Source organism: Numenius arquata, chromosome 13, assembly GCF_964106895.1.
Source record: "Numenius arquata chromosome 13, bNumArq3.hap1.1, whole genome shotgun sequence".
Classification (NCBI taxonomy): domain Eukaryota; kingdom Metazoa; phylum Chordata; class Aves; order Charadriiformes; family Scolopacidae; genus Numenius; species Numenius arquata.
Genome location: NC_133588.1, coordinates 13392385 through 13412545, shown reverse-complemented (window position 1 = coordinate 13412545; position 20161 = coordinate 13392385). Strand labels below are relative to the sequence as shown.

Here is a 20161-nt window from a genome sequence, read left to right as displayed (position 1 = left end):
TAATGACTTCACAAGCTGCTAAAAATGCTTTATACTAATAGTTGGAGCCATAAACCTGCAGAGAACTGCTTTGTTAAACAAGAAGTTCTTCAGAAAGTCCAATCTCCTCTTTTTTTTTTCCTTTTTGTTTTCTGAATGGGCCATTCAAAAGTGAACTCGATAAGACATGAACTTCTCCGTAGCAGGAGCGAGGAGCCTCCATAACTGAGTGGACTAAAGTCTGTCTTGGTTTAGGTGCCCACTGGGCTCCAAATGGGAGGGCAGCGTGGATATGAAATGGGATGAAGCTGTCTTGCAGTTGTCCCGTGATGACACAGCCCTGCCAGGGACTACCAAGAAGAATATCCAGAAAAGGTGAGAAATATATTCTTTCCAACATTGCCAGCTAAATAAGTATTTTTTCAATCCTATAAGAAATGTAAAATCCCTTGCCTAGTTTCCAAGACAGACTGGAGGTAGAAGCATGTGAGGAGTGGAAACGGGTGGCATGAAGAATTCCCTATTGAATGTGAGTATAGAGCATCGAAGCGCAGAGCCCTGGCCTAGGCTGAGCTGTTAGAACTCCAGCAGTTTGGTGGTTCAGATGGAAGAAGGTCTAATTTCAGAAAATCACTCACCCCGTGCCTCAGTTTCCCCAGCTGGTGGTAGGGGTAATCCAGTCCAGGCATTGCATGCAGTACTTTGGGAAGATCAGGTGAAATGGTTGTGTGTAGGAGACCTAAGTGTTCTGACAACGTTCATTTTTATGTGCAGACCATGACCAGCTGTTGAAGTTTGGTCCTGCAGGAGAATTCCCACTTCTTTGGTATACAGTCCATGAACTGTAATGCACAGACCCTACTTTCTCCTGGGTAAATGTCAAAGCTGTATATCTGCCAAAAGAAAGGCCAGTAAATGGTGTCTGAAGTAGCTATTAATCTTTAGAATTAGTTGCTCCAAGTCCAGATTGCAAGTATATGAAACAAACAACAAAAATGAAATTAAATTAGGGAGATTTATCGTGAACAGTTGTTGTTTCATGCTGGTTTGGGTTTCAGCAAGAGCACAGACAAGTGAAATACCAGCACGACATAAATTAAGTAGAAAGAAAAAATCATGTTTATTTTGTGCAACCAGCCATGTCATTTGTCACCTTATAACACAGGAGACAGGACATTGGTGGGAGCCCCTGGTTCTGCCTGAAGGGTGCTTTATCAAGATGCAGATATTAATAGGGGAGATTTGTTCTTAAAAGGAATTGGAGACATCCTGTTGTGTCAGACAAAGTTCTCTGAGCAATAAAAAACAAAGCCACAAGTTGAAGTCTTATGATAGTGATATATTCCTCTCTGAATGCGCTGAAGATGTCTGATTGTGCCTTTAACTCCAACACAACTGCTTATTTCAGATGACATTCAGGTGAGATTCGGGGGGAGATGACAGTGACCTGTAGGTGCTGAGCTTTGCCTTCATCTGAAGGTAACACTTCAGTCATTAGGGAATCACTTTGCATAGCTGTAGACTGACCGGTGGACATGAGTTGTCCACAGTTGTCCTTACTAAATGAAGAAGAGAAGACAGCCTGAGGAAAATGACCTGTTCAAAGGAAAACTGGGATAAATACCATTTTATATGTGTGACTGCAGGTCTGGGAGAGAGGAGAACCAGCAGAGTGGTGCAAACCAGGTGCCAGGGACCTGGAGGCATGGTTTCTGCTGAGACGCTTTTCTCAGCAGCCTGGTGGAGGGTGATGAAGCCTCTGTGCCATAAAAGACTCTCCAGCCCTTCCCTGCTTGAAATAACTGTGCCATGTAGTCCCCCTAAATCCTGTCAGCCCCTCAAAACCCCAGTCACACCTTAGGGAACAACTGTCATGTTATGGCAGGGGCAACCTGTGGATCAAGCAGTGATGAAGATCATACAAACACAGAGCAATATACAGTCATTGCATCTCCATAGAAATCCCTTCCAAGACACTTGCCATTGGAGCTCCTTTGGGAGTCCATAGACTCCACACAGAGGGAAGGCAGCTTGCTCTGCCAGTCCCAGGAGAACCTCCTTATATTGCTGCAGCTGTGAGAGAGGTGACTCTCCCCAGCTTAACTCTTCATTCTCTTTCTTCACCTTTCTTTCTCTGCTTTCTGCCCATAACAGTAGTCCCTGCTTGGCTTTTCGTACCAACTAAATTCCCTGGCATGAACTGAACAGGTTTTGTTGCTCAGAAGCTTTCTACAGCAGTAGAGATGTGGATAGGACCTCTCCAAAGCACAGTTGCTGCTAGAAACCCTGTAAACGCCTTATCTCTAAATAAATCAAATACATTCAGTTAAATACAGAGCTTTTAAAACCCACACCTCACTTGTTCTTCAGATTCCCATCACCATATTCTGGCAAGCTTGGAGATGGAATCCTTTCGCTATCACCTACATGCAGCTTGTGACACTTAGGCATGGATCAAAGTGACTTGCCGCGGCTTTCTGATATAAGGTGGAATCGGAAGATGTTTTTGTATTTGTCCACAAGGTCTAACACTGCTGTGCAGACCCATCCCACAGCAGATATACAACAAATCCAATGCATCCGCCAAGCCTCCACACGGCTCTGCGAGGCTGCGGTTGGGGTAGATGGTAAAGGCAAGGAGGGCTTAGTGCCTGTATCTCAACTAACTTTATGGTTCCATTTCTTCCTTGATTCCAAGTAGAGGCTGGACAAGCTGCTGGAGGATTATAAAGTAAACAGCCCCCACATTTGGCTCAGGAAGCCTGGAACAACATTACTGAAGGCTGTGAAAGTATATGCATGCATACGTATACGTTTACATATACATATGTATATACATATACCTATACATATACATATACATATGTATAGATGTATCTATGCTTATGTATATGTAACAGTTACCCTGTTCTCATACTTTTTCTTTGGCACCTGCCTCTGTCCCCATCCCAGGCAGGATGCTGAGGTGCTTTCAGCCTGATTTCCTAAGTCCATTCTTGTCCTTCAGGCACTTGGGTGTCTGAATGTCCACGTAGGTGTCCAATACCCCACGTCCAGCCTCTCTGTGTCTCCCATTGTGAGGCACAGGCTGACTCATGTCCCCTTCCTCACTTTCCATTTGGTCATGTCATTTGTAAATGGTCTTCCTTCCCTCTTCCCCACCCATGCATATGGATTTATTTTTTCTCAACGGCCACGTCTTCCCCTTCTTTGAAATCATTTGCAGAAGGCTAACGTCAACTTGCTTTAATTAAAGCCCCTGCATGTTTATCGTCTCTTTAAATCATTTCCTTCAAGCAATCTTCATATGAAGTTATCACTTTGTCAAAACACAATCCAAAACCGCAGCTCGGGGCACAGTGGGAAGCACACAAAGGGGGAGCCGAGTAGCTTGGAAAGTTTGGGTGAGCTGTTTGCTAGAAGCTGCTGAGCCCACCCCTCCAAGACCTTTATTTCCCCCTGCGGCAGCTGTCATCTGATCCCACGCTTTGGCTTTGAATGGGGCGCTCTGAGGATGCCAGATGTTGGGAACAAAGGTCTAAAAATAATCTTTCCGAATAATCTTCCCATCTATCATTCAAGGAGAGCATGTGCTTTGTGTGAACATGTGAGCCGAGAACCTGATCTAACTTTGAGTAAAGAAGTTCAACAGCAGCTCCTGGCTTCTGCTTGTGGGCTCCTTTTTTTTTTTTTTTTTTTTTCCCCTTTCCCTTCCCAGAAGCTGCGCAGCGAAAAGCGGCTCTCACCAGCGATCAGCCCTCGCTCTCCCTCCCTCCCCGTCTCCCTCCCTCCTTGCCAAGACTCTGAATCGTCTGGATCCTGAAAGCCGGGCTCCTTATTTCATCTCTCCTTAGGAAAGTGGATTCCGGGGTGCTGTCAGAGATGCTTTTCTGTAAAAAGATCTTCACTGCAGCCTTGTGTGTCTTAGTTTTGCTGCCAGATTCGGGCTGTGCAAGGCATCTCTGGAAGCGTGCTCTACATCTGAAAATGACGGAGAAATATGATGTGAGTAAACTGCAGTGGGGTGATGAGGGGGGGAGCTGGGAATGCTCACCGTGAAAGGGGAGTTTTCTTTATGTGTGTGTGTATCATTTTAGAATAAGGAGTATTTGAATCCACAGGCTGTCTCTTTTTCAAAGGGTTGCATGAAGTTTCCCAGGCATTACTAAACTTTTGCCACCCAGCTGCTGCAGTGGGAAACTTGTACAGCACGTCTGGAACAGCGAGAAGACATTGGTACCGCAGCGTCACAGCTTTTCCTAGAGACTGCATAGGGCGGCAAGGGAAGGGTGAATGGGGAGAAGGGGAATGCAAAACTTACATGTCTGGGGATAGAGTTAGTGAAAAGAAGATAATGGGATTTATTGCTTAGAGGAGGAGGAGAGTTCCCTGCCCAGTTCCACCGCTGCCTTTTGGGGTAACTTTGGGTAAATGTCTCCAACTCCTAGTGATAATGTGTGCTAGAGGGATGGTGGCATTGCTTGGGGTTTTGTAAATCCCTGGAGCACAGAGACTTCCAGATCCACAGTATTGGAGTAACGTGCTGGTCACCGAAAAGGGTGTAAGGAGCCGATAGAGAAATCCCTTCTCATGGCTGTGCCTTGCTTGGCATGTCCCCTGAGAGCAGAGCTCCCCTCGGCTGCCCACACCGTGGGAGCCACTCAGGGGCACCATCTGTAGCCCTGCCCACATGGGGTACAGAGCGGAACCACCATTGCCAAATCTGCAATGGTACTCGGAGCAGCAGTGCTGGGACTGACACTGAAGCAGCAACAGGTTACTGAGAGTGGAGAAAATGACGGTGCTGGGTCTTGTTCTGGTGTGTCTGGGCCAAAAGACCATTAGAAATAGCCATGGAGAAAACTGCGGGGAAAAAAAAAAGGAAAATAATTTGATAGCTTGAATTTCAGGACATGCTGTTTAGAAAGGAAAAAAAATTTGAATCTGAAGTTTTGACTTACTTCATTAAAGTCCCCTTAGAAGCCAGTACCAACCCAAGGCTTCTGCCCCTTGAATCGCTCAGGTGGAAGCCCCAGCCAGTCTGTTCTCTCGTGCTCAGGTTTGATTGCATCTTCCAGCCATTGCGTGTGCAAAAACAGCTCTTCGGTGTCACAGAGGGATTCCTCCACCTGTTTTCTGCAGCCACATATAAAAACTTTTCATTTAAAAAGGTTGCTTTTTCGCCCATGACATCTAGAGTGATGTCTGGGGACAGCTACATTTGGTTTGTGTGACTGCTGACTCAGAAGTGTAACACATGTCACTTGCCCGTGCTGACTGAACTGAAATACGGTGCTCCTGTCTCCTTGAAGTTTTGCAGAAAACATTGTGTTAATGTTTGAAAAGCACCCCAGTATTTTACAACAAGAAATTTTCTTCATTTCCCAAAGCCTCCCTTGGGACAGGGTATCATCTGGTTTGCACTTTAATTGGAAAACGGTGACATGAAGAGCTGTGTTTCCTGCAAAATCACTCACTGGAAAATATATTTATTAGTATGTTCTTGTGTCATATTTCAATGTGAAGCTCAAATTCAACAGGAGCTATGAAGTAAATGACCCAGAGAGATAGGACAGGAGTAGAACAGGAATTTACATGTTGATCTTCAGATAATGTGCTCTGTAGAGGCACAGAGCCCATTCCCCTGAGGATATATCCTCTTCTTTCAATCTGCAGCTCTTCAAAGGACTCTTTTCTCTGGCAGCCGTGAATCCAGGTGCTACTGCTCTGGCAAGCTCAGCCAGAATTGCTCATATTGACAGAAACATCTTATCTAGGGAAAACAGAAAATGCTTTTCTTTTTCCTTCTCCTCAAAGCCCTGTAAGGAGGAAAGCATTTGCTCTCCATCCTCTTATCCACCAAGAGTCTATTTTGGCAGCCCCTCTTGTTTCTCAGAGAGATGCTTTCTTTTCTACCAAATGCTGTATGTTCCCTCCAGTTTGAAAATCAGAGGCTGTGGATGGAACATCTGATTTGTGAGTCACTTGGATAGAGGGGTAACAGATGGAGGTGCTCATGGCAACATCCAGCCGTGCAGAAGACGGGCCATAGACATCCCTGTGGGACGCCCAGAAGGACACAGGCAAGGTCTGTAGGGGGAGGAGGCGGTGAGGGGTAGGGAGTTGACTGAGAGTGATGTTGTCTGGGTCAAAAAAATCTGAGTCTACAGTAGGAGGACTGCACCCACCAAGCTGCTGGCTGCAGAATGGTGAGCAGGTGCTATGATGAGGAGCTGGCTTGAGGTCTGGCCAGGAGTTTTTCAGTAAGGACTCTGAGGAAGGGTGTTGGTTGGCAAGGAGGGGTCAAGTGAGAATGGAGAAGGGAGAAAGAGGACAGGAAATGCAGTGAGAAGAGAAAACTGGCAGTCGCAGTGGGGTGGAGGAGCTGGGCTTCCAGCTTTTAGCAATTCCATGTATTTTGCAGCCAGAGGGACACTTGTCAAGTTTAGTGATTTGCAGCTGATGTTCTGCAGCCCCTGCACAGTCTGTGGACTGTTCCCAAAGGGAAGAGGGAAGGACCTTCCTGGGATTGGGCTTCAGTTCATTACCAAGACACCCACGTGTCTATTGGGAAAAACTGGGGCAGCCTTGATTTTATTCCAGTGTCAACTGCATTGAGCATTTTAGAAAAAAATCCAGCCTTCTTTTAAAGATTTCCAGAAATGAAGAAATCCTCACAGCTGCTGTAATGTTCTTCCAGCAATTTATTTACCTCAGCCTCCCCTTAGAAACCTGCATGCGCATATATGTCTTGCACTGTATTCCCTGCTTTCCAGTCCTCTCATTGCTATCGTGCATCTTCTTTGAGCCTACCCTAATTTTGCAACAACCTCCCAGTACTGCAGACACCAGAACCAAAACTACTAATCCAGAGGCAATGGCAGGGGAATATTATTCCTATTGTTTTGGTCTCATCCTTCAGATTATTTAACCCTCCTTCAGTCTGATATTTGCAACTTTGATCACCGATGATCTGTGTTTTTCCAGGTCTTTGACAGAAATATTGGAGGGCTCTCAGTTCCTCCTGACCGTGGATTGTTTCAGAGAAAAGGTGGTTTATGGGCAGCGTTTGGAAATACCTGCCAGGGGCAGAACTGGTGACTGGAGGCTGGGAATAAACCTCACGCGTGGTCTCAGGGGTGGCCGTGCAGAATATGAATTAGCAGAGAATTGTGCTTTGACACAAGCCCAGAGTCCAGTCTCAGGCACAAATAATAGAACAGAGCTGGGATTTTTTGGAGGCAGACTGCATCCCACAGTTACCATGGAAAATATGGGTTGAGAGCGAGTGGTTGCATTCATGTTTTTCTAAATCATCTTTACTGAGCTCCAGGGCTCCTCAGCTGAACTCTGAACTGTTCCCCTTACTTTGTTTCTGGGTATCTCTAAGGTAGATATTATCATTAGAATGATTTCAAAACTCTCCGTGGGAAAGAGCACTTTGTCTCCTGCATTGAAAAATATTCTTGAAGGAAGAAATTTTGACTGTTGTCACAATCTGTAAAAACAATAAATCCGAGATATGTTCAGAGCCAAACTGTGAATCCTGGGAGGGCTTTTAAAAAGACCCTGTAACCTATACCTGGAGATATCCTTAACCAGGCTAATTTGGGAATGAGGGAATCCTGTTTCCCACTGGGATGGTTTATGTATACGTAAACCAGTGGCAACGGTTTTATTAGATAAAATGCGCAAAAAGATACTTTTTTGACCATGAGGTTTTGAAAGACAGGGGTTCAGAGCAATAGCTGAACAGAGAAAATGGGCAGGGAGGTCATGAGGTACAAAGTTACTTGGCTAAAATTGTTATATTGTTCCCAAACGGAAATCTCATTCATTGAGCCAACTGTTCTTTGCAATTTTGGCTTCTTGATTTGTGAATCATCTGTGAAGTAACTGCAGTAATTGTTGGTTGGGTGGGTGGTTTTTTTTTTTCATGGATCCTTTATTTGCCAGTATGATTATTGTCACATTTCAGACTGCAGCTGACATTTCAAATAATAGAAAAGTAAACTGTGACCTTCCAGGATTAATGCCCTTCCAAGAAGAAGACCCAGTAAATGTTAGGAACTGCACAGATTTACTGTTAAATGCTCTCTTATATCCCAAAATTATACTTGGTCCAAGCATTTTCTCTATTTAAAATCCAACATCAGCAAAAAAAAAGTTGAACTTGCAGTATCTTCAATTCAAAAGCATGTTATTTCAAAGCTGGGGTGTTTTCAGTTTTTGAGGAATGGGATGATGTGGCAGCTTACACCTTGTTTTACACTTTAACATTGAAAAATCATCAAAATTAAGAAATATTTTTTTCAAACTTATTTTGTTGTTCAAACAGCCTATCAGTTCATTGGAAAAGAACCTCATGGAAGGGTTTTGAGCAGTTTCTTGTTCACTGAATGGAAACAACTAAGGAAAAAGCAGAAGAAAATTGTTTATTGATATTGGGAACAGGGCAGGCTGATTCTGGGAACAGGGCAGGAGGTTGTCGTTTGTGGAAATAGTAAGAAGTCTCTGTCTCACACACAGACACCCACACATGCATTATTTAACCAATTGCAGATATAGCCAGGACATAGAGTTTCTTTAACGTACACCTTGTAACAGAAATGAAAACTTTTAGTCATCCTGACTTTTCTCTATACTTGGACCTTGGCTGACACTCAATGGCTGTGCAACCAGGCAGCGGGGAAACATCACTGCTCTCGGTTTCCCCCTAGCTATGGCTCCAAGAAGGGAGGTCAGCTTTGGTGTAGAACCCACCCCTTATCAGTACGATTCTACACGATGTACCGTGTGGAATTTCTCACGTCAGTGCCACAAAAAACATGCATCGTGACTTCTTTTGGTGTCCCTTGGGATTGCCTTCATTCTCTGCATTGCAAATTATCCCAAGGGAATGAAGATGATATTGTTTTCACCCATATGGGTAATTGATTGCTGCTTGGTCACACGTAGCAGCAGAGGCCAGCGGTCAGTCCCCAGGACAATGGACCTCCTGGGGCCTCTCCTGGGACATTTTCCCCCCCAGCACATATGGGGACATGCAGTTTCGCAAAGACACACATCTCCACGGAAGCTGCTGGGAGATTTCAACAAGGAGGATGTAGCAGCATGTAGATAAAGAGGGATATTAGTCTTACCTCAAATTTCTCCATAGCCTGATGGTGAAATTTCCTAGAGACCCCCTCGGGGACAGTTGCATCACGTTGTTTCTTGGAATAAGAACCCCAGTTCTTCATCACTGATTTTGAAACACGGCAGTGATGGGGCCAAGTATATATAGGGCTCTTGAACTCAGAAGTGCGTGGCAGCACTCACTTCACACCTTTGGCTAGATGCTGATCTCTTTTAAGAGTACAAATCCAGAATCCATTTTTTTATTTGACTAGAGCTTATTATGTGTGTTAATTAATCTGAGAATCGTTTGCCCTCTCTGAGTACGTTGTGCTGCTCTGGGGAGCTGATCTCAAGCCCAGAGATGAGTAGTTCAGCCATAGGTGAGAAAGGAGTGGGCTCGGTGATTCACCTCGCTGTTGGAGGGAGTTGGCTTCATGCTAAAATGCTGCCAGCATGAATAATACCTGAATGCTGTCTCTTATAAACATTTCTGGTAAAATCCTGTGCCTGTTAATCCACTTTAAATCTCTCTTGTCCTTTCGGTGTGCAATGAGCAGCTTTCTGCTGTAGTCAAACACAGCCTCATTTTCTTTGGGATTAAACTGACATCACCCACACAGGTCTCACCCAGATCTTCTCGTGTTTTAGAAATGTTCTCTAATTTAACAAGCCAGGACCCCACAGTGGGCAAGCTTGAAAGACTTTGTACCACTCCCCTGTAAGTTCTTGGTCCAGAAGAAGGTAGAAAGAGCCTATTGAGGAGACAGGTGCTACCCGGGACATTAGTTCCAGGTCCCTTTGGGGACATAACCTTAAAACAGTACAGTGTCATCATTTCCACTGCTTTACTTATCAAAGTGGTTTGGTGTGCTCAACATGGTGATGCCTGGAGTCTTTCTCTCTGTTTCCCAGACAAGTGTAAAAGACTTTTAAGGATTATTTTTACCTCCTCATTGTCATTACAATAACCTTAATTATAAAATGAGTTCCACACAATAATTTGGTGGTTTGGTGTTTCCAAAGCAGTGAACTAAGGTGATGGTATAGCTCTCTCTTCAGTGTGCTGAAGAGAGGGCTGAACAGTTAATTCTTCTCTCTAATGAATACTTGAAAACCACTTTGAAAACCCCTCTTCTGTTTCAGCTGATGAGATGTTTGGTATTCACCTTATGCCAAACCTTTGTTTCCTTTTCTTTTCTTTGCAAGGATTATGAATACCCTCTTCATTCTCACAGTTCCCACTACCAGAAGAACGACCGCTGCCCCCCGCCCCCCCAGACTTTGCCTGACCGAGCCTGCGAGGTGCCCAGCTGCAGGTCGGATTCAGAGTGTGAAAGGCACAAGCGCTGCTGCTACAACGGCTGCATCTACGCCTGCCTGGAGTCTGTACAGCCACCACCAGGTAGAGTGGACCCGGTGATCATACTGGTAGAGGGAAGCATGCAGAAATGATGGTGGTAATCCCCATGTGCATTGGGTCTCGGATGGGAGGCATGGTTTGAGTGTGAGTTGAGGGTAAAGCTTCAGTCCCACACTTCTGATTTCTGGGATGATTGCTGAATCAAAAAATTCCAGCCAGTGTTGCAAAATATCCACCAGCACAAATACTAGAGATCATTTGGGACCATTTTTTTCCCCTGGGATTATATATTCAGAAAAAGAAGTAATCCCAGTCTGAATTGGTGCTCACAGATGTGAGGCAGCCATCCCATCTGATCCGTGCCATGGGAATGGAGGATGGGAAACAACAGCTGCTTTGGACTTTATAACACCAGGTTCTTGTGGCCCTGGATAACATCCATGGCTCTCTTGCCACTGGAACAACAGGATCATGAGTGTAAGTATTTTACCGAAAACTCAGATCCATCCTTCAGGAGCCTGACTCCTTGTCACTGGCTGTTAGAAGAAATCTGTGCCTTTTCCATAACTGTGTGCCCTATGGCTACTCCACCTTGACTCTGTGCTTTCTTGTTTCTGTCTTTTACAGTTCTAGACTGGTTGGTTCAGCCCAAACCCCGCTGGCTGGGAGGAAATGGGTGGCTTTTGGATGGCCCAGAGGAAGTCTTACAAGGTACAGTACATTTCACTGTCTTCTCTGCAATGTCAGTAATTATACAAAGGCACCAAATAATATAATCATCATACACAGGGTTTTCCAGGGATGTTGGGATGCTGGGGATGCTGGTATTTGTCTGGAGTTTCCGTAGGAGTAACACTGTGTGGTGCTGGGGGCTAGTTTCTGGTGCAGTAAATCAGTGGCTTTTTATCAGTATGGTTTATCCATCAGAACAATAAGAATACTCCATGGAAAGGGAACTTGAAATAAGTAGATTTTTTTTTCTTTTTGAGAGAAAGTCTTTGTCAGCATGTACATATTTTCTGCCAGCTTCCTGATAGACTGTGGGCGGACTTGGATTAGGAGATCTTTTACTCCAGAGTGGCCTCATTGCACAGATGCCTTGGGCTGGGGCTGTGGCTCTCAGGTCTGAAGGCTGCTCTGAACAAGAGCCCTGGCAAACTGCTGCAGAGTTGTGTCAAGCTGACATGGAGCTGGAAACATCTAAACTTGGGAACTGGTAATGAGATTGGGCTTTTCAGGCTAATTCCATAGGGGGAAGGGTCTTTTAATTAAATTTTTCCAACACCTCAAATTGAAACAAGGAGGGAGTGGGAAGGTGGGAAGAGCTTTCTTCTACGAGACATTCCCAGATGTATGTATGCCTGAAGTTCTTAATTTCTTCATGGAAAGGTTCTTCCAGCTTTTGATCAGACACAGGTAGTGCCAATAAATTACCCTCTTTGGTCTTACACAGATGGTATCAGACTTGCTGAACCTTGACTCTCATCTATTATGGAGATTCCTAGTTCTTCAAGAGAAAATTCTGCCTCCAGCTCATTGGAGTTGCACTGCTAGAAATAAGATAAAATAGGTTCCTCCTCATCCATCCTTGTCATGCTTATATTATTTATTCTTATCTTAACACCTTCATCTCAGCTTGGGGGAGTAATTAGTGAAGTAAGAACCATCAGTCATGGCATAAGAATTACAGCAGAGGTCCTTGAAATTAAAAACCTGGGAAATGAAAGGGTGGAGTGTCCCTGCGTAGTCTGAACATTTAGTGGACACAAGCACTGCCTGTGAGTCCGGCTTTGCTTTCTTATTCTGCTTTGCACTAGCTGGATATCCAAGGTCAAGGTGGTTAAAGCCTCCATTTGTAACAGGGGGTGGTACTGCCTTACTCCATTGTGAGTCACAGCTGAGGTTTAAATTCATCACTAAGTTACTGGGTGTGGAGCAAAGAACAAAGCAGCGAACTGCCAGCTTCCTGGTCATGTTTCCCTGATTCCTCAACCAGCCTGAAACACTGGCTGGAACAGACTTATGGCTGCTTGAAGGGAATAGCCACATGGAGAGACCACCATCAGTGCGAGTGTGGTGGGCAGTGGTGGTCTGTTTTCACTGCTCTCCAGCCCTTGCGCAGACCCTGCACAACAGTCTGTGGGGAGGGTGTCCTTGCAGGTAGTCGGACTGACCTGCACTCCCCATATCGGGCAAGACACATCAGTTTTTATGTGAGGTGTGAACTGGGTCACCTGCTCTGCCCGGCTTCTTTGGAGTGTTAGCTTCTTGGTATCCTTGCATGGGAAGTAGTCTGAGATCCTGTCTGGGAGGAGATACAGAAGGTGGCCATGTTCTCATATTTTGGTTACCTGTGGGTGTTAAAGCCATGATTTATGACCTGCAGGCTTCTTTTGCAGCTGAGGCCTGCAGTACCACTGAGGATGGAGATGAGCCTCTGCATTGCCCCACAGGCTATGAATGTCACATCATCAACCCGGGTAACACGGCTGAAGGGATCCCTAACAGGGGCCAGTGCATCAAGCTGCGTGGAAATCCAGGTCAGTTGACTGGGAATCTCCCTTCCTTTCTTGTTCTGTCATGCAAACACCAGTCAGGGATGGTGTGCTCTCACTGGCGTTGAAGGAGATGTGGTGGTGCATCCGCTCTCGTGGGCTTCCTGGGTTTTCTGGGCAGTCCAAAGCCCCATGGCAATGTGGGACAGCCGGACTGGGAGACAGTCCCCACGCTGCAGCAGTCTCAAGTCTCTAATGCCCTTGGAGTTGGCTGAGCTATGTGAAATACCCGAAGCAGAGAACACATTTGTTTGCTCCGTATGCCAGTGTTCTCTGGGGTTGTGTAAGCAGAGCAAGTAGTAACCTGTGTGTCATTATTACGCAGCACAAAAAATAGAAATATTTATATATTACTCCACACTTAACTGAGAAATAGGAGTTTCAAATTGCAGTTTTGACTTCTGACTTTGCTTTCTGCATCCAAAACATTGTTCTCTTTATTCTGCTGACATATTTGCCCAATAAAGGAACTTACATAGGCCAAGATATTTTCCAGGAAAGCTCATAACGTGTCTTGGTATGTGTAACTTCATTGAATTGTTGGGTGTGTATGTCTGTACTGGGCTACAAGTCATCTCAGTGTAGAGACATGAGAAAGCAGTTTTGCTATTCGGTCACTGTAAAAGCCAGGGGAAGCATCAAACCAGATCTCTGAACTGCTTCCGTAAAAGACTAAAATTTTTTCCAGGGCTTTTTGATCATCTCTTTTATTCTTTGATAACTTTTTCTTTAATAACATCTGTAGTAACTAATGTAATGTATAGCTGTATGGCTCGGACACTAGGTATGTCTAAGAGCTTAAATAACAATATAAATGGTAAACAGAAGAACCGACCTGGAACTTGAATTATGTAAAACACTAATAGATGGTCTGAAATTTTACCCAAATTTTCTTTCATTGGAGAAAATCTGTGATTCCTTGACTCAGAGCTACTGAAAAGAACCTTACATTCTAGTGGCCAGCAGTTAACAACTCAGGGAAAGTGAGTTGTGTCTGCGTAGTTGAATAATCCAAACAGTTCTAGAAGAGGTTTTAGCAGCCTACAGTACTTCAGCTGCAGAGATCTTTTATTTTCCTGTTTGTGAGGTTATTATTTCCATGTCTGTAATTTCTCTGTGCTGCACAGAGGGCTGGACTTTAACGCAAGGAATGAAGGCTGACTGGGTATGTTCTCATTACGTACCTTCTTTTTCAGATGGACGCAACCTGAGGCATAAGTACTACAAGGAATATTTTGGTAAGCCACTGGCATGAAGTGTTTGCTATTTTTAAGCCCTATAGTTGTTGCATTGCTTACAAGGAATGTGCTGGTTATGCAATGAAGGTTTGTACATAGCAAAAAGAGATACTTTAGCCTCAACTCTCTATGACTTGGTCAAAAGATCTTATTTGAAGATCTACAATGCCCTGACTGTGGACTCTTGAGAATCATTATCTCCAGCTGTGACACAATGTGTTCAATGGTGCAGCCTTCTGCCAGGGATTGAGAAACAGCCAATCCAACAGCCTTTTGTTATTTTTACCTACATTTTTGGAGCTTTACTTATGGCCCGGGACTCCTTGCAGATGAACATAGAACTCTGTCAAAAACAGGGTCTTTTGCCAAGAGTTTGTATTGTGGTATGTGATAAGAGATGACTGGAGCCCAGTGAAACAGTTCCTTCTTGTTATCTGCAATCACAAGAGGTGTCAGCTCCCTTGCACAAATTGGTTGATATGGGTCTCAAAGAAAGCAGGAGAATCTTCCAGAAGATCTTTCTGAAAGCTTCAAAGGTCTTGGTTTCTGCTAACTCTTGGATCTAGAGGGCAACAGTCAGATGAGGTTGAAAGTGATATTCAGATATAACTAGGCAACGTCTTTGATAGGATAACATTTATGAACAGCCAAATTTGGCCAGTTTAGCTGATAAAACTATGAAAGGATTTCCTTTCCTCTATCCAGCAGGATACCACAGCTCTCCCAGAGAACTGATAAATGATGAGACTAGTGAAACTGTACTCCTTAGAGAACCTTGGAAAAACATTTGCCAGAGACTAACTGAAAATTTAACTTTGCTGATATTTGTTTTACAGGAAGCAATTCCAACAATGTGGTTGGCTACGTGAAAAACCAACAGAAGCATTTAGGCTAATCAGAGGTGTGCCTGGGTAAGTACCCTGTGAATAAAGTGAAAGCTGGGTGAGAATAGCTGGTGCTTAGTATGCAACTATATTTAAAAATGGGTGTTTGAGGGTGAAATCGCCTCTCTTACACAAACATAATGACAGCACCTCAAAACTGCGTACGGGTGCACACCTCAGGCTCCATGAATTGAGCTAAAACACCTATGCCGACAAGCAGATGGTGCTGTAAAAATATCCGAAGAACCTGTGGCGTTGGTGTTTGAGCTCTCAAGCTGTCCATGGAGAAGTTAATCTTTCCCAACTCTTACTCTCCCCCTCCCACTTTTTATTGTAATTTCGCAAGATGCACCTGATTTCTTTGAAGAACCTTTGCCTTGTGGGTGTTTAGAGGATGGAGTGATTTTCAGGATGAAAAATAAATGCTGCAAAACTTTGTGAGCCTTAAACTTTCTGTTTGGGGGCTTCTTCTAATGCAGGTAGAGCTGCTCCTGCAAGGCAAATTAAACAGCTCTTTATTCTGGACTGATTTCAGTAAGGGTCCGTTTTGCAAATCCTTAGGCGTGTGGGTGATTTTGTGGGGTAACTTTATGCGTGTGAACAGTTGCACTGAACAGTGTCACCCACTCGTGAGTAAACATACTTGTATCTGGGCAGAGCGAAGCCAGTGGAAAAAGCTCCAATCATTTTATCAGGCTTTGAATTAGGCAAGAATGAAAATACTTATTATATCAATGGTTCAGTCCCAAGATAGTTTTCTCAACACTTTCAGCTTCACTTTAAAATCAACTTGACCTTAATTGGCAGTTAAGAAAACAAAGCAGTTCAGTGTGTCTTGTATGTACCTACGTCAGGCTGACTGTTAAGATTACACAGCTACATAAGGACAAGTTCTGTGCAAACATCCCAGGAAGGATAAATATTTTAATTCTTTTTTTTTTTTTTTTTTCTTTTTGTTTGATTTTCACCCAGCTGGACCATTCTGTTAAGCAGCTCTCAAGGAATGCTTTACCCAACAGTTTTCTGTTTTGGAAGAATTCTGGTCCCAAATCTCCAGGAGCATGTCTCCAGCATTACCCTGATCCCTGCCCACCAGTGATAAAAAGACTTCGCTATTTAAGGAACATTTTGAGTCTAGATTTTAAGCCTATCGGCAGGGGGAGAAATGTGATCCCCTGAAAGAAACCACACCATTTATCAGCTGCCCTTCTACCCATGAAATGTAAATACCTCTGAGCAGATCCCTGTAAGCCACAGCACCATTATCAGGCTGCTGGAACAGAGCCTGCCCTTTGTGTGTGTATTATGTGACTGATTCAGATTTCATGACCATGAACATAACTCAGTATTATAAAAATGAAGTGACGTCAGGACTGTACCTCCATATCATATCTAAGTTGCATTAAAATAGGCAAGAATGTAAGGCTAAAGGGGCTCGCTGGATCAAATCCAGTGCCTGCCTACCCCAAACAACTGCTTTAAGTAAGCCTTTTCATAAACTTAAAGTTTGAAGGAACCTTCAGGTTTATTCTTCTCCTGGTGATACCTACGGTTCACCAGGTTTGACACCCAATTTACAAGGCTACACCTGAGATCTTCAGAATTTGAGGAACTCTGAGCTAGGAGAAAATCAGGTTTTATAATTTTTTTTTTTTAAAGTTACCTTCCTTTAGCTTCTCAGTCTGGTGAACTGCAGATTGAGAGCTAAAGATGAAATAGATTTTGTTCTACAATATCTAAGCAGACACACATGTGCCCGTCTTTTTAAGTTATTGCTTTTAGCCAGCACAGTTAATACTCACAAAATGTACATCTGCGTATTTGTACCTGCAAAACGTCAGCAAGAGGGCTGGAGCCTGGATTATTTGTTGCACGTATTAGAAAAGAAAAAGCAGGATAAATTTGTGTGATTAAAAGGATTGTCTGGCAGATGGGCAACTTCTTTTTGAAAGTCCCATACCTTTATGTTGACTTTTATAAATCCTTAAGGTCGTTACTTGTATCTGGGCCTTACAGCTTCTTTTGGCTCTTTAGCATTATAAAATGGAAAACACGTTTTCTATGAATGTTTTCCTTTTCTGTGGCAGTCCTAAAGGGACAGTTGCATTTCATTTTGACAAGTCTGCCAGAATTGCTAGGCAAAAGAAGCCATGTATGCTCCCTTGTTTAGTTCGTGTCCCCATCTGCATGCATAAAATTAGCATTTTAATATGCAGAGTAGTAGCAGTCTGTATAAATACCCAATTCACAAATACAAGTGCCTGCTTCCACCCCCAAACTATAGGATTTTTTTCCACTCACCAAATGTTTTAAGCCAAAGCTGAGATGCCTATAAAACTCTTGATACTTTGCATATGACTTTTGCAGCTGGAGAGATGAAGGATGCCAAACTGCTCTTCTGTTTCCTATCACAAACAGGCACAGTCCTTGATGCTTTGCAGAGCAAAGGAACAGATGAAGGGCTCCACATTTTCTGAAATATCTTCATTTCTTGAACTCCATTCACTTCTTTGTGCCTTTGTTCCAAGTTCTAGGATGGATTTGGACAGATCTGTTTCTAGACTTTTATCATATACAGCTTCGTACAAAGATATCTTAACTCCTGCTGAGAGACAGGAATCCCTCCATATTTTATAGTTCCAATCCCAGTTTAGGCCAGAAGCATGCTAAGAGGCTAAAGCCAGAAGCTTTGCCACTGATGTTACTTGACGACTTAAAGTAACGCAGCTCATAATGAAAGTCTTAATGCAGCCTTGCTCCTTGGTGCTGCTCAGTGAAATGGGTTGCTTTTTTCCAGCATTACTTTTTGCAGAAAAATCAAATTCTGATTAAATGAGCAAAGCACTTCAGTGGTTACTGCGAAGTCCCAAAGAGTAAATGCCAAATTGTTCTGTTTTAAAATAAAAAATTCCGTGCCTAAAAACATCAGAGGATCCAGTTGAAGAACATGTCTTGGGCATATCTAGATTAAAACTTCAGATCTCAACCCAATCTTGCAAAGCATCCAAAAATATGCTTAATTTGAGTGGGCACATTCACTTCAGGGGCCGCTTTTTTGTAGCTACAAAAGCACATACCTGACCACCTTGTTGGATGGGATGCAAAAGGAATTTTTGAAAAAGAAAATTGACGAATAATTTGTTGACGAATTTCTGTTTACTGGGTGTTATCAAAGACATCACCCTTCCTTATGGTGCTATAATGCTTGGGGTTGGTTTTTTCAAGTGAATCCTTTTCAAGTTATTAATTGTCAAACTCGGAAACAAAAGCCACAGAAAAGACTTGTGTAAACGCTGTGTTTTCAACACTGACATCCGTCACGCATTGAAAAGAAAACACAGACCAAGTGAGTTGTCCTCAGTTTATCTTCTCTCCAAAGACAAACGGCTTCACAACAGTCTTTTGAAGCACAGTAGGACATCACTGCTGTAGGTTGTTTTTACCATTCCCATGTACACTTTAAAGCATGTTTGGTGCTATAACAGGCTTTACGTGTGTCACTGTGTGCTAGCAATGCTCATGGCCTTCCGGATCCTCGAGCGCTGCCGGCGGTGCCAGTGGAGCTGCTCTGCCCCGCAGCAGCCGAGGATCTGTGGCAGCCCCAGGAAGACCCTTCCCGGTTTGTGCCCCCGGTGCTTGGACATGTACACGTTCTGCCACGTCGGTGCTCAATAAAAAAGCAACCAGTATATTTTTCAGCTCCACCCTGTTTCAGTTGTGTGTTCTTGACATATGAATTATGAAAAAAATGGACAATTCTTTTAAATCTTAGTTGTTGGAAGAGCTCAGAAAACATAGACACAGGGAGACAAAAGTCTGTCCACTGAAAGGGAGGTGACAGACCCCCAAAACATATCTACCACCAGTGTCCCCTTCCAGAGGTGCCATCTTTGTGTGCCAGAAGCTCACTCAGTTCTTGGCACCTTCATTTCTATTGCTCAAACAAGAGCTGATGGACAGTACTCTAAAGAGGATAGTGATGGTGGCCCAAGTAGAAGGTGACCCTTTTATTTGACCAGGCATTTTCCGTGTTGATTGAGAGCTGTTGTTTGGTGCTGGGTGGGTTTGAGCCGCCAGCTCAGGCCGTTTGCACTGCACAGGCAGCTGCTTAGGCAGCTTTGCGGGAGGCCAAGGCTTGCTCGAAGGGTGGAAGAGCAAACCAAGACAGAGGCCAGCGCTGGGCTGCCGCCCACTGCAGGATACCAGAGCTGAAAGAGGAGCCTGGCACTGAGAGGCTGGGCGGCTGAGCACTGCATTTCACTGCAAGCAAGACTTCACCGTCCCACCAGCTCCACCCACACCGGTCTTGCTCTACCTGCTCGGCCGGAGAAGGCAGGAGTTCTTCTGCATTGCTTCCCTTCTGCCCTGAAACCACAACAGAGAAGTCACAAAGCGAGAAACTGCCTGTAATTTAACCCAGGAGGGAAGAGCAGTGGGTTTCATTGCTCTGAAAAGGTTTTCTGTGGTTTTCAAGAAGACACCAGCTAGCACTAGGTGTCAGGGTAGCTCTTCAGCCTGGCAGTGAAGTCATCCTTGGGATCAGTACAACTTATCATGGCAATGGTCATCTGGCCTGTTTGGATGGGGAGGTTACAAGATGTCTGTGCACAACCTTTGCCTCCTGATGTGAAGTGTAAGGTGGACTAAGTACCTTGGCTTTCAAAAGAAGGATCTATTTGGTGAATATCACAAATTATGTTTTGATTTCCACTTGTTTCCATGTTAATGCAGGCAACTATAGTTTCTGTTGATGTTGCTACTGGCCTTTGTGGAAAAAACACTGTGTGATCTGAGGCATCATCTGCAGATGACACTGAAGTGCTATTGGTGCATCCGTGAACTCAGCAGCTGGAATCAACAGGACAAACATTATAATAATAGATCTTCAAGAATTCAGAGGTCTACATTAAAACCACGGCATGCATCTCTAGGTTGGCAATCTGCAGAAGTTTTTAATACAAGAATTTAAAAAATAAAATGCTGTAATTTTGACATGCCTAGTTCAGAACTCCTTTCGGCTTTATG

General features: G+C 44.0%; 1 protein-coding gene across 1 annotated transcript; it reads left to right on the top strand.

Moving 5' to 3' along the window:
- Window positions 1-271: 271 nt before the first annotated feature.
- WFDC1 (WAP four-disulfide core domain 1) lies at window positions 272-18839 on the top strand. The gene is made up of 8 exons (XM_074158010.1): window positions 272-354; window positions 3834-3984; window positions 10306-10501; window positions 11087-11170; window positions 12859-12999; window positions 14211-14252; window positions 15089-15163; window positions 16109-18839. The coding sequence occupies exons 1-7, from the start codon at window positions 272-274 to the stop codon at window positions 15145-15147; spliced, it is 756 nt and encodes a 251-aa protein (XP_074014111.1). The 3' UTR covers window positions 15148-15163; window positions 16109-18839.
- The last annotated feature ends 1322 nt before the right edge of the window (window positions 18840-20161 follow it).

Bases quoted from the DNA above. Each gene is read 5' to 3' on its own strand.
- WFDC1 (XM_074158010.1), top strand. From the start codon at position 272: ATGAAATGGGATGAAGCTGTCTTGCAGTTGTCCCGTGATGACACAGCC. The intron at 3,985-10,305 runs GTGAGTAAACTG...TTTCTTTGCAAG, and splicing joins AAATGACGGAGAAATATGAT to GATTATGAATACCCTCTTCA. The intron at 14,253-15,088 runs GTAAGCCACTGG...TTTGTTTTACAG, and splicing joins GTACTACAAGGAATATTTTG to GAAGCAATTCCAACAATGTG.